Here is a 12,809-nt window from a genome sequence, read left to right as displayed (position 1 = left end):
TCTATTAATTTTTCTCACGTCGCAAGCTGAATACCCTAATGACAAGTATTCTAATATAAAGTCATTTTCGAAATTTATTTTGCGATGTACATAGATTCGGCTATTACTATTTCTAAGCTTTATTTAAATAATAATAACGTTAAGGCAATGCAAAACAAGAATTTTTCGCATGGTGCCAATTGAAAAAAAATAATATAGATTTAAAGTCAACGAACTTTTAAGGTGAAGGGCATATTTTGTCAAATTTACAATGCATGAGTATACGTGTGCACACATACTGCTATCACTGTATAGGTAGAAAAGAGCTGCTTGCTGTAGCGCTCTCCGCTCTTTCTCTCTCGAACAAAAACTCGAGAGAGCCTGGAGCCACCTCCAGGCCACTGCCAAAAAATCGCGTGCCAAAAAATCGTATGGCGTTACTGATCTTGTTATTCTAGTGTCTTTGGTTGAACAAAAGTACCTCGGGAGCACTGCTTAAAAACGATTTTCAAGATAAGCTCATATATGTGATGTCGGCAAAGAAATAGAAGAATTTATTTTAAATAAAAATGTTTGAAGAAAGACAGTCGCTCGTAATTTATATTCCACCTTATTAACGCGTCAAGTACAGCCTTTTCAATGTTTTCCCCAGTAGAAGGTTCAATGATAGTAGCACATAGAAATTTAGATGTGCCATTTTAGCTAACCAGAACTGCAATGCGATCTACTTTTTGTGTGCCAACAATATCATACATTAGTTTACCATCCCAATGAACGACCATTGAACGTGCATTACTGACCTAAAAAACATAAATTTCTCGATTTCATGATTTACTCACTTCCTCGCCAAAATCTGAAATTGTGCTTGTAAGAGCAAGCTCTCGGTACTTTCTTCTTGCGTTTCGTACTGAATTTCTTTTTAAAATGAGACTATTTAGGTCTACTCCGAATGCTTCAGAAGTTGCCGTCAAAATATGAACAGCTTTTCTATCGGATACCTACCTTGGCATCCATCAACAGCAGCTACCAGACGTGCGGTTATACAATCCTTACTTCCTCATAAACCATTTTTAAAGAAGTTAGACAAAAAAAGTTAACGTATGAGTAATTCCAAATTTCCAACTTTGGGGCGATTTGGCGGCTATAAACATTATCCGATCGGCCCCAAATTTTTGTAGGTTCTTTTGGGCCCCAGTATAAATGAATTCTGCCCTACGGTTTAGAAAACAAAAAAATAATATATTATAAGGGTCAGTCTAGTGGGCACCTCTTTTTAAACTATTCTTGAATCTGCAAATAAATAAATACAAATACAATAAAAACAAAAATACAATTTTTGCAATTTTTTTATTACCAAGATAAAATTTAACAATAAAAAGTGTGAAGTGGTGGTGGATTAGGTTGGCGAAATAAGCTATTGGCAGCAAAAATAATTTTAATTAAAACAAAAAAAATAGAAGAAAAAAACAAACAGTTATTAAAAGCAGCGCATTAATTGTACGCGCGCACAAAATTTTTCCGTTTGCCTTTGTCTTGTCCGTTTTGTTTTGTCGTATCAAGGTAATACGGATCCGTGGAATTTTGCAGCCTTGTTGCCTCCGTCCACAAGCGTTGTATTCGAAGTTTCGTTGATTAGATTGGAAGCATAAGACTTCACCCTTCCGTCGCTATAGAACCCCCTGCCGTCGGTCTAGTGATTCAGACTCTAGTTGTGGTAATCACATTCGCGTTCCAGCACCAAGACACTCAATTGCAGCACCCTCCGCTCCAAGAAACATAGATGCAGAACAGTTGAAATTCGTAATACAGGCAGCTGTCACCGCTGCCTTAGCTGAGCAAGCCACTGCAAATAAGGCCTTGATTGACAAAGTCAACTCATTGTCCCAACAGCTGCAAGCCTATGCACCCATAGAAATAAGTAATGATATCCGCTGCGATGAGCTATTGGATGCCGTCAAATGCTTTCCCGAGTTCGCAGGCGCACATGAATCATACGTTTCGTGGAGACTGGCGGCTCTGGCAGCCTACCGTATTTTTAGGCCGTACGGCAGAAACAAAATCAGGGGGGCTGCGGATGTTGTTCTGGCCTCTTTCGGCACAGTACTCAACTTTGACGCGATTATAAGTCGCCTCGACTTCACATACAGTGACAAACGTCCCAATCGAGCAAGAGGTAGGCACGCTGAGACAAGACAGCATGTCCCTACTGCAATATTACGATGAAGTCAGCAAAAAACGTACATTGCTGACTAATAAAGTCAACATGTCATATGAGCCGGTCCTAGCAAGGGGACTCTGTGAAAAGTTTCGAAGATGCACTACGTGTGTTTGTTTCGGGACTCAAGCGTAGTCTCACAGATGTGCTATTCTCAGCAAAGCCAAGGGACTTGCCGTCACCATGAAAGATATGCGATCGCTGCCAACTTCGCGAGGAGCGTGGAGGAAAATGAATGCAAGGCAAGTACCCAGGAGCGGGTCAAACCGACCCAACAAGCAGAAGCGCAGGCAAGTGGGTCAAAGAACCCACACTTTAGTAGCCAGCACAAGCAGCAGGGCAAATCCGGCCAGCGAAATGCCATTGTAACAACTTTGGTGTAAGCATTACAAACGCATCACCACTGCACAGTACCTCCATCGGACTGCTGGAGCATTTCCACAGCACGTTGCTGGAGCAAGCCAGGTGCATAAATTTAGACAAAGGCATAAGGGCTACGGTCGAAATAGTAATGTTGGCCACTACCCAATATAATAAGTCGATTCACTCGGTCATCAACAGGAGACCGGCTGACATCGTCCTAACGCACCCTGATGATCCACAATAGGATCTATAAAGCTCCAACCGCGCTAATGGCCAGAGAAAACGCCTCGCGGCAGAATAGGGTATTCGAGGTTGGTGAAAAGGTGTTGGTAAAAACCAACCGAAGACTCGGCAACAAGCTCAGCCGTTGTGCGAGGAAAAAGCTGTAGAAGCGGACATGGGGACCACGGTCCTTATTGAAGGGAGGGTGGTCCACAATTTAAAATGACGTGCTCAGTAGCGAGATCCGCGTACCGCTTAATTTTAAATTTTTTAGCCACTTGCCGCAATTTGTATTAGATCTAAGCCTAGCGCCATCCGCGCATATCGTATTCTTAAGCATTTTTCTTAGTATCGGTGTTGGGTTCCCTATTGATTACAGAACAGAAAAATCAATCATTTAAACTTTCACCCACAGGACCAATCTTATCCTTTTCGTGTATCTATCACTGGCATCGGCGCACATCACCGATTATCAGTCACTAAGGAGCCATGATACGTTTAGATGATGGCGTTATCGCAGAGTGCAACAACGAGATCTACACCGTCAAAGCTTGCACCCCATCAACCAGCGCCACCTTCTGCCGGCTCACATCACATGCGCGGGAGAACTTCATGCAGGCGGCGCGGCACACTGTGAAATACAACCCAGCAGCCTGGATCCCATCCAGGCGGGGTGTGGTAGCTAACTTAAGTTAACGTAGCTACGGCGAGCGTGGGAAATACGGCAACAACGGAATTCTGGGGGGTAGTTAACTTAAGTTAACGTCGCTACGGCATATTTGCGTGGCCGCGACGAATACGAAACCGCAACAATGTGTTTCGCTTTCATTCTAGCTCGAAAATTGAATTCTTGCATTTATCTATTCTATTCTTTTCTACCAAAGACACTAGAATAACAAGATGCGTAACGGCCATACATTGGTTTGGCACTATGCAGCTACTTTTTTGGTGAAGGCCAAAATTTCTCTCTTTCCGCTCGCTTACGCTGAGAGCGTAAGAAATCTAAAAATAGAATTAGCTTGCTTGTGTGAGTAAAAACAATAGACGAGAACGCGTATTTGTGTGAGTACGTGTGCTAGAAGACGATTTTCGGGCCGAATTCTGTTTCTTCGATCATATGTATTTGGAGTTTTGGCCAATTTCGTAGCAATATGACTATTATAATTTTAAAGATTTTTAAATTCGTTTGTTAAAATGTATACATATTTATATTTATGTTGATAATTAATTATGTGTAATATATATAACATTCATTATTTACATAAAACTGTAATGAGAAAGCACTACTGTCACTTAATGCATTGCTCAACAATACATTTTTTTATACACATTTGTTTTTTATTATTTTTAAATATATATCAAAATATGTGTATGTGACAAATATTAAAAAAATATCAAATGGTGCCTTTAGTTTCCCGAAGTCCGAGTCTATTAAGTAATAAAAATGTATAAAATAAATAAAAATATGAAAACTGTGTATTGCAAAAGTGTGGATAAAAGCACTCAACAATCATTGCCTTATTAATTTTTCACACGTCGCAAGCTGAATTCTCTAATGACAAATATTCTAATATAAGTTATTTTTGAAGTTTGTTTTGTAATATTATGTACATAGATTCGGGTATTACTATTTCTAAGCTATATTTAAGAACGTTAAGGCATTGCAAAACAAGAATTTTTCAAATGGTGCCAATTTATCATAGATATAGATTTAAAGTCTAAGAACTTCTAAGGTGAAGGGCATATTTTGTCAAATTTACAATGCGTGAGCATCGTGGGCACACGTGGGACAGTTGTCTGCTGTCATTGTATGCGTAGAAAAGAGCTGTTCGCTGTATAGCTCTCCGCTCTGTCGCACTTGAACAAAAATTCGAGAGAGCCTGGAGCAACTTCGAGAGCAACGCCGAAAAAATCATGTGCCAAAAAATCGTATGGAGTTACGCATCTTGTTATTCTAGTGTCTTTGACCTGGCCATATCTGTATAAACACCTCGATTCAGTAACTATAAAAGATATAATTTGGAGACTAAGCATGCAGCTTCCAAACATTTGTTACCATACGTTGCCCCGCCTACTCAAACGCGCACCCTGTTGAAAAGTTTTTTGATATATTATCATATATTGATTTACAAGACTAATTTATATAGATTTGCAAAAAAAAACTTTCTTCTAAATATATATAAAACCTTCTTTTGGAAGCTTAAATCTTCAAACACCAATCACACACTCGAAGAACTTTGTTCATCCAGGATCTTGAGATCAATACCATAACGTATGCGTGCTTTAAGTCACTACGTGGGGTTGCAATATCATAAAAAATCTGTTGTCCCCTAACTCAGCATTCATATAATATTAATGGTGGTGCAATTGCATTGCTACGTGAAAAAACTTGTGACTTAGAAACAAGTCCATTACTTCGAGTGATAAAGTTAAATAAGAATTCCTAAGAGACTGAAGTATACAAAATTAAGTACGTTTTATATGGTAAGTTTATGGAATATTTTATTAACATAACCCATGCTCCTACACTGTTACCTTAGCTTGTAGAATACTTCAAGTTTATTCTCAATAAATTTAAAACGTGTTTTGAACGGAGGTCAACACAAAAAATTTTTGTTTGCAAAAGCTAATAACAACCAGATTCTACTGTTCATAAGGTCTGCATTTTAAGTAAGAGACAAAATCTAGCTGTGTTGATGTAACCCAAGTTACGAAGTACGAAAAGTACATCAGAATATTTAAGTTTTCTGAACTATCGAATAAGTGTGAAAAGACTCTAAGAAAACCAACCAGTTCTTTGTTAATTTTGGTATATTTTCGAGGGCAATGTGCATTACAATGAGTCGTGAAACGGTCACACTTTTAAAAAGTAGAACTGCTGTTCGTCTGCTCTCTCTTTGAGCGTTGTTCTGTCTCCATCTCTCTTTAGCAATCGTAAAAAATGATGGGCTGAAAGTTAAAGTGCTGGAATTTGTTAGAAAAAGATAACACTATTTAAATATATATATTGTATTATTCAAAACAATATATCGTTAAAATACGTTATCAATCCACGAATACAATTTTACACCAACTCAAATCTTAACAATTTTATTGTGGAGGAGGCAAAACGCAATTTATGGTGTGGTCCGGTTGCGTAAAAGGTAATATTAATAATGAAAAAAATAACACAGTATTGTATGATAATAAAACGAAGGTGATTTAAATACTAGAGTCTGTTAATGTAAAGAGCTGCTGCATTAAACGTTCGTCTGTGTATGTTTTGTGTCGCGTATGTACATATATTTTGTCTCACCGTCGCCATTTTTAATCAGTCGTTTTCGCTGGGTTCCTATGACACTATATTCATCTCTTTTTCTCTTTTATAGAATTAGCGTCGCGTGATGCAGTGTTGAAAAGCGCGACGGAGCTGCAGTAAATAAAAGGCCAACGTATGATAAAAGTTAATTGTCAAGCATAAGCGACTTTTGGGCACCATGGAAGACCTTACCAAAAACATTATCTTCACAAATGCCATTAATGGGCAGCCGGCCACAATACAGTACCAGACGGCGGATGGCACCATTCTTAAACAGCCCAAAATAGAGGGCCAAAAAACGGAGCAGCAGCCTACCTTCTATTACACGACAAATGTAAGTACTATACCTATACTTACTATATGTTAACGGTGCTGACGTATTATATTATATATTATATTGTCTTCACATAGGGCAATGGCGGTACCGTCAATCTCGCGCAGCTGGCCACCACAGACGACAATAAGACGTGTTATATAGCCCAGCCCGTGGGCGGATACAACTACGCCCTGGTCAACGGAATGCCTCTCAATCAGGGTGCAGCTCTTGGCATCGCCACGGTAGACGCACAAGGCCGCATCCAGATAGTCAATCAAAATAAGCCAATTGCAGCTGTATGTAAAGGGAAGTCTCGTTAACCAAAGCCTAAAGCTTTTCTTCTTCGCAGAACACCATATCCAACATAAGCTTTAAGTGTGACGTATGTTCAGATATGTTCCCGCATTTGGCACTGCTTAATGCTCATAAGCGGATGCATACAGACGGGGAACAGCAGCAACAACAACAGCATAACGCACAAGCGGGCGGCGATTCTATTGCCGTGGTCAGCGCGCAGGGGCTTGTGCAGGCACAGAACATCATTGGAAATGGTCAGATGGGTCAGATACAGATTGTGTCTTCTGACACGCTGGAGCCAGTTCAGCAATCTGTAATGCAGCAACAGCAACATGAGTCAAAGGCAAGCAAGTGCATAACTTGCGGAAGCGCTATGCTGCAGCAGTCCAAACGCAAAGGTCCAAAGCAGGTGCGCTGCGAGTCCTGCATGCAGGCTGAACAAACAGCGCAACAACAGCAACAGCTCTTCGTCGCCCAAGACGGTAGTTGTGAACGTTTACATTTCAAATGGACCATAACTAACTTCATCTTTTGCAGGTCAAATGGCGCATCCCGTGCAAATCATATCAACGACTCCTCAGGCCCAAGCACAACTTCAGCAAATTGTGGCTGCACAGACTGGCGGTACAACGCCAAAGCGAGAGGCGAGCAGTGGGCCCGGCCACCATCCTGTGAAAAAACGAAATTCCCAGCAGATGACCAAATGCCAGAAATGCAATGGCTCCGGCGTGGTGCTAGTGGGACAGCACTCGCACGCTTCGCACAGCGGGGTAGGCGGATCGGTAAAGCAATCAGTTACTGTTAAAACTGAGTGAGTATAAAATGAAATTGCAACCTTATCCTACGCTAACAAAACCAAGGTGTTTGTCCTGCAGAAATCCGTCCAAACCCTTCAGTTGTAATATATGCGGTGGTCTGTTTTCACGTTACTCAAGTCTGTGGTCCCATAAAAAGCTGCACAGCGGTGAAAAAAACTACAAGTGCAGCATATGTGGGTTGGCTTTTGCTAAAGCCGTGTATTTAAAAAATCACGCGCGTATTCATACAGGCGAGAAACCCTATAAGTAATACCGATTTTCTACTTGAAATTAATCTCTTTATACTAAATGCGTTATTTTTATATAGATGCCAAACCTGCGGCATGCAGTTTTCACAGTCACCACATCTCAAGAACCATGAACGCACGCACAGTGGCGAGCGACCCTATGTGTGCGGTGTTTGCGACAAAGGATTTGCGCGCCACGCTACTCTTTGGAATCATAGGCGCATTCACACGGGCGAAAAGCCGTACAAGTGTGAAATTTGTGGCTCGGCCTTTTCTCAGGCGGCGCACCTTAAGAACCACGCAAAGGTACACTCCGGAGAAAAGCCCTACAAGTGCGAGATTTGCTCTGCAGCATTCGCTGATCGTTTTGCACTCAAGCGTCACCGCGGCATACACCAAAAGTACGGCCAAACAGCGCCTCGTCAGACCAGCAGCGATGGGATGATAGTGCATAAGCAGGAGATTCCTGACATGGAGGATGAGGCCCAACAGGAAGTGATTATCGGTGGGTTATAGATAGTTTAAATGCAGAGGTGACAGGCAGCAGCTTAAGGAAGTCAGAGACACTGCTTAGCTTCAGTTTATCGAGCGTTACTATGATCATCTGCCTCCACCTATGCTAACCCCAGAACCACCTCTGCGGGCGCATATCTCACCACAATGATATTAAAGAATAGACAAACGATATTCCATCGTTAACACTTCAGCTGCATATGTCCTTTCTCCACTTTCATGTGGGATCTTCAAAAATGGGCGAAACCCAAAAACGCTTTTTACGATAAGCATACAAATGAACCTAATTTATTTGATAGCTTGTATAATATACTTAAACATCTTTAAACATTAAACGCATATATGTATAGGCATCGTATTTTTAAGTGTTATAGGCTATTCTCTTATAAAAATTGTAGGTGTAAAATATGGATTTATTAGGTGACGATACGAGCAAATCCGATACGTATGAATATGCACAGGTAATAACACACACATATAAGTTGAAAGTTATAAGCTTAAATATATTTTAATTAAATATGTCTACTATAAGTATGTATTAAATAATGCATAAAATCAAATAAATATTTGAATAAAATACAATTTTTTACTAACCTACTCCAATTGCAAGTGCCTTAACCAAGAATTTAGAGGGAAATAGAAATAGGCACATTTTCCACCGCTTTCATCGTCTTATGGGTTTTATAATTCATGTAAGCACCTTTTTACTTTAAATTTATTTTTGTTTGTGTTTTGCCAAATTCATCTTATTCTTACGTGAACCTATAAGGTCAGCAAATTTGAATATCGGTAATGAATATAATAAATAAATACACGAAACTTTAAATATTCGTAGACATAAGAGTAAAATAAAGTTAAAATTTTTCGAAAATCAGATGATGTTAATTACTGCTGTCTTTTTACAAAAAAAAAATTCGTGCTGTTGATTTGTAAAAGGGACGCACTTTCAAACATATTATTTTTATATTTTTGCGAATTATATGTTAGAAATAAAATATTTTTAAAGTTGTAAAGTTGTGAAGTGGCAACGAATTTTTTACAATAATGCAAACCAAGTGTTTAATAATTAGGATTCATGGCTTGTATTATAGAGCAAAAAAGATTTAAATTTAAAATAGGTTTGGTTATTGGGAAATTAACAATGCAATGCACTGAAGATGTATTTACGAATATGGATTCTGCTTAATGACCATTTTTGAATTTGCAGTCATTACAAACTTATATATACTTATACAAACTAATATACACACATAAGATTATTCAAGAATGAATATGTTTTAGTTACACGCGATTGTAGTTTTTTCTTTAAATGTTGATTGCATGCACTATGCAATCATGTGTATATATTCACGATTATATAGGAAGATCTGTGTCTGTGGTTGGTCCACGTTTTATTTTAATAATTCTGCTACTGCTTAAAAGCTAAAATCGTTACAAAGTTACGTAAAGGATGTGTTTAATAGTTGTATGCCTTTTATTCATGTTAATAATTTTAAAACAAATTATTTTTAACCTTTGGATAAACAATATAAGCAACATTTTAAATAGATGTTTTATATATGTTCAAAACATAACAAAAATACACATTTTAAGCTAAATTTTAAGTCATACAAATCAATATATACATTTTTCACTGTTAAATTTCCGTAATTTCTTATCCTTTTTATTTTTTTGAAACATAAACATTTTAAATTTAATTCGCTCCTCAAGCTTAAATTTTACGGCGCGCAAGAATGTAATTATACGATTTTGTAGTAACATTTTCATTTAAATAACGATGTTATTGGTTTATTTTTGTCATTTTGTTGAACCCAACTTGGCTCTTTAGTATTTATTATATATTATAGCTAGCTTAACAACGATTTCATTTTTCTACCGCCTACCCTGCCAACCGTCACTCCACTCACCTACTAAATTCAAAAGAATTAAAAGTCCTAGCCAAAGCCCGATCCTTCTGTTATGCAGCCTTGGACAAGAATCAAGTTAAACAAAACTGGCGAGGGCCACCTAATGTATTACAACAGTATGCCGAAACAACCGAAATATCCTATCCAGAATGACGGTCCTTATGGTTAAAAGCAATAACAGAAAAGCAATTTCAACAGTTACCCACATGAATGATTACTTCTCGGCATAAATAATTTAAGCTTAACATAAATCATTTTATTACAAATTAGTGCGCATGTAAAATGGCTGTTCTAGTTGCATTGTGATATGGTGATATTTTTAATGCTGTCTGTCAAATTCCGGCGGAAGTAGTTCTTTTAGAGATTATTGTTTTTAGCCGAGGTTCTTAGGATTATTTTGTTGGTAACTTTTCTTTAAAAGATTTGGAGTAATTTAAGCTAAATGTATTTGGTTCTCAGTCCTCTCAGTCAAATACTTATTAATCAAACAACTTTCAAATCCTTTTTTAATTTACTTTTCGAGCTAGAGAACTTGCGCTTTTGACGTCCCAGATATCAGATACCAGTTACTCAACTAGTGGAAATGCGAACGCTAAATTTTTTATAAAAATGTTTTCGGGATATCGATAGATATTGGTGAAGAATAAGAGGCAGTTGTGTGCGTAAGTGTGGGCGTGGCAGCATGGGTCAACAAACTTGATCTGCTGCGGGTATGTCTCTAGAATCTGAAAGCTTCATCTCCACCTTCTAGCTTTTATAGTTCCTAAGATCTCGACGTTCATACGGACGGACAGGTCCAGTTCGACGCGGCTATTGATCCTGACAAAGAATATATATACTTAAATAGTCGAAATCTACTTTTTAACGAATCTGGTATAACCTTTTATTCTACGTGTAACGGGCATTTATAATAACTCTTTAGCTGTTTAAATAATTTTTGGGATTTATTGTTTGATTGATTTATGGTTTTCGCAATTTTGACGTCCATACAGACGGACACCCATATTATGTGAGCAATAATTGAATTTCAGCGTTTATAGGGCTACGGCCAAAGTATTCATTTTTTAACTCTTTCAAGGCAAACAAAAAATAAAAATTCGGGATAACCTCCTTAGCTCTAGTGGAATAAAACGTATTTAAATAAACGTATTTAGCCACATTTTAGGTTGAATAATAATAATAATTTTAAAAATCAGATTTGAATAATGCTTTTTTACATGCGGGTACTTTCTATGGGACACCCCAAGGTGTCGTTGAAATGGCTGGAATGAAAGGAGTGAGCGTTGCCATCGTTTGCTCTCCGAAGCTCATTGTTTTCATTTTTGTAGGCTCTTAATCAACTGTCTCTGGACTTGGTTTTGAAAATCTGATCATCGCCTAGTTCCAGTTGCACGAGAGCCGCAGGAGATCCTACATCTATGGTAGTAACTCGATTGCCGCCATCCGCTGCTGATGGAAGCTTCGTTAGTTCATTGTCCGTGTGCACCGCCATAATGATGCATACAAAGTTTTGGCCAGTTTGCGTGTCCCGTGGATGCAGTGTCACCGGATTAAACTTGTCACTCTGTCCCTCAGAGTACGTTTGCAGGCGCTCGAAGACCTCCGGATAGTGCTTGCTTAGCATGACGCCGCGCCTTATCAAAATTTCCAGAATATTTGAAAGGATCAGCTCTCTATTACTATGCTGTCCGGGATTGAAAGTTAGAATGAGGATTTCCGTCCGCTCCGGCACTGCCACAACAGACACCGGTTGCAGGAGCGCCGCCTGATGTTGCTCTAGTTCAGCCAGAACTGTCTTGCAGAGTTTCAGCTTGGCACAACGACTCACCAGTTGGCGTTCCCAGCGCACAGGTGCCTGTCCCATTCCCGGTGCCTCGGATACCACGCAAATAGCAACGTAAATGAGCATCTTGGTTTCCGGCTTGTACTCCGTACTGAGCTTAAGAAGCTCTGAGTATAACTCCAGGCCCATCTCGGCGGGCATAAGGTCTGGCCAACGTACGTACGAAGCCTCCCCCATGCACTGGAACCCGTTCTTAATGAATCCTTCCGCCGCCTCGGCACTACGAAAAAGCACACGTACAACGCCACGTCCCTGAGAAAGGCTGCCTTTGCGAGCTAAAAGACTCAGATGGCGCTGCGAGTCGATGTCGTCCTTGCACGTGGCCAGCACCTGGCGACAAATATTGGAGGCACGCGAGTGCAGGCAAGCCTTCCGATGCTTCTCCCAGTGTGCCCGCCGACACTCACGCGAACAGTATAAATGGGAACAATTGTGACACGACTTGTAGAGCTTCTTTGCATCGCTGGGAGAGGTACTCTGGTCGCACTTGCTGTTGCGGCAGCGAACATGTTGTCCCGATCCAAAGCCCGTCTTCGGTCCCTCGATGAGTTGCAGCTGTCCGCTTCCTGTTTCCGACCGTGTAGCTGCGAAGTCGGGGTCACCAAGCGATGCCCGCCGGCTCCCTTTGGGGTTATTTGGCTGGGCACTGTCTACAGCTTCAACTGAATGCGAGTTGGACGTATGGGGTTGCTCCTTGGAATATTGCTTTTCCTGCGTGGGGGCGTCGCCTTCACTCCGGCGACGAAGCCGCTGCTGCTCGGCGGCCGATTGCACCTCCAGCTGCTGCCGAGAAGCTGCGCCTGCTTTTATA

The 12,809-nt window shown here is 40.0% G+C and overlaps 2 protein-coding genes across 15 annotated transcripts in view; one reads left to right on the top strand and one right to left on the bottom strand.

Annotated features, from left to right (window-relative positions):
- The first annotated feature begins 5,593 nt into the window (after nt 1-5,593).
- LOC6733124 (zinc finger protein 93) lies at nt 5,594-8,606 on the top strand. Of its 2 annotated transcripts, none has more exons than XM_039298658.2 (7): nt 5,594-5,922; nt 6,148-6,411; nt 6,489-6,689; nt 6,743-7,172; nt 7,228-7,501; nt 7,566-7,754; nt 7,816-8,606. In XM_039298658.2, the coding sequence occupies exons 2-7, from the start codon at nt 6,256-6,258 to the stop codon at nt 8,249-8,251; spliced, it is 1,686 nt and encodes a 561-aa protein (XP_039154592.1). In that variant the 5' UTR covers nt 5,594-5,922; nt 6,148-6,255; the 3' UTR covers nt 8,252-8,606. The 2 variants fall into 2 exon arrangements, with proteins under 2 accessions (XP_039154592.1, XP_039154591.1); XM_039298657.2 differs by having other exon boundaries at nt 7,551-7,754.
- LOC6733122 overlaps nt 8,506-12,809 on the bottom strand; it is a 34,185-nt gene continuing 29,881 nt past the window's right edge. For 7 of the 13 annotated variants that reach the window (XM_039298643.2, XM_039298641.2, XM_039298646.2 and 4 more), the window contains one exon: nt 8,506-12,801. In XM_039298643.2, the coding sequence (XP_039154577.1) occupies nt 11,492-12,801 (1,310 nt within the window). In that variant the 3' untranslated portion in view covers nt 8,506-11,491. The remainder of the gene's footprint in view (nt 12,802-12,809) is intronic. The other 6 variants (XM_039298645.2, XM_039298648.2, XM_039298649.2 and 3 more) reach the window with 4 other exon arrangements.

Source organism: Drosophila simulans, chromosome 2L (assembly GCF_016746395.2).
Source record: "Drosophila simulans strain w501 chromosome 2L, Prin_Dsim_3.1, whole genome shotgun sequence".
Classification (NCBI taxonomy): domain Eukaryota; kingdom Metazoa; phylum Arthropoda; class Insecta; order Diptera; family Drosophilidae; genus Drosophila; species Drosophila simulans.
Note: the sequence above shows the minus strand (reverse complement) of the source record. Positions and strands in the feature narration are given on the sequence as shown.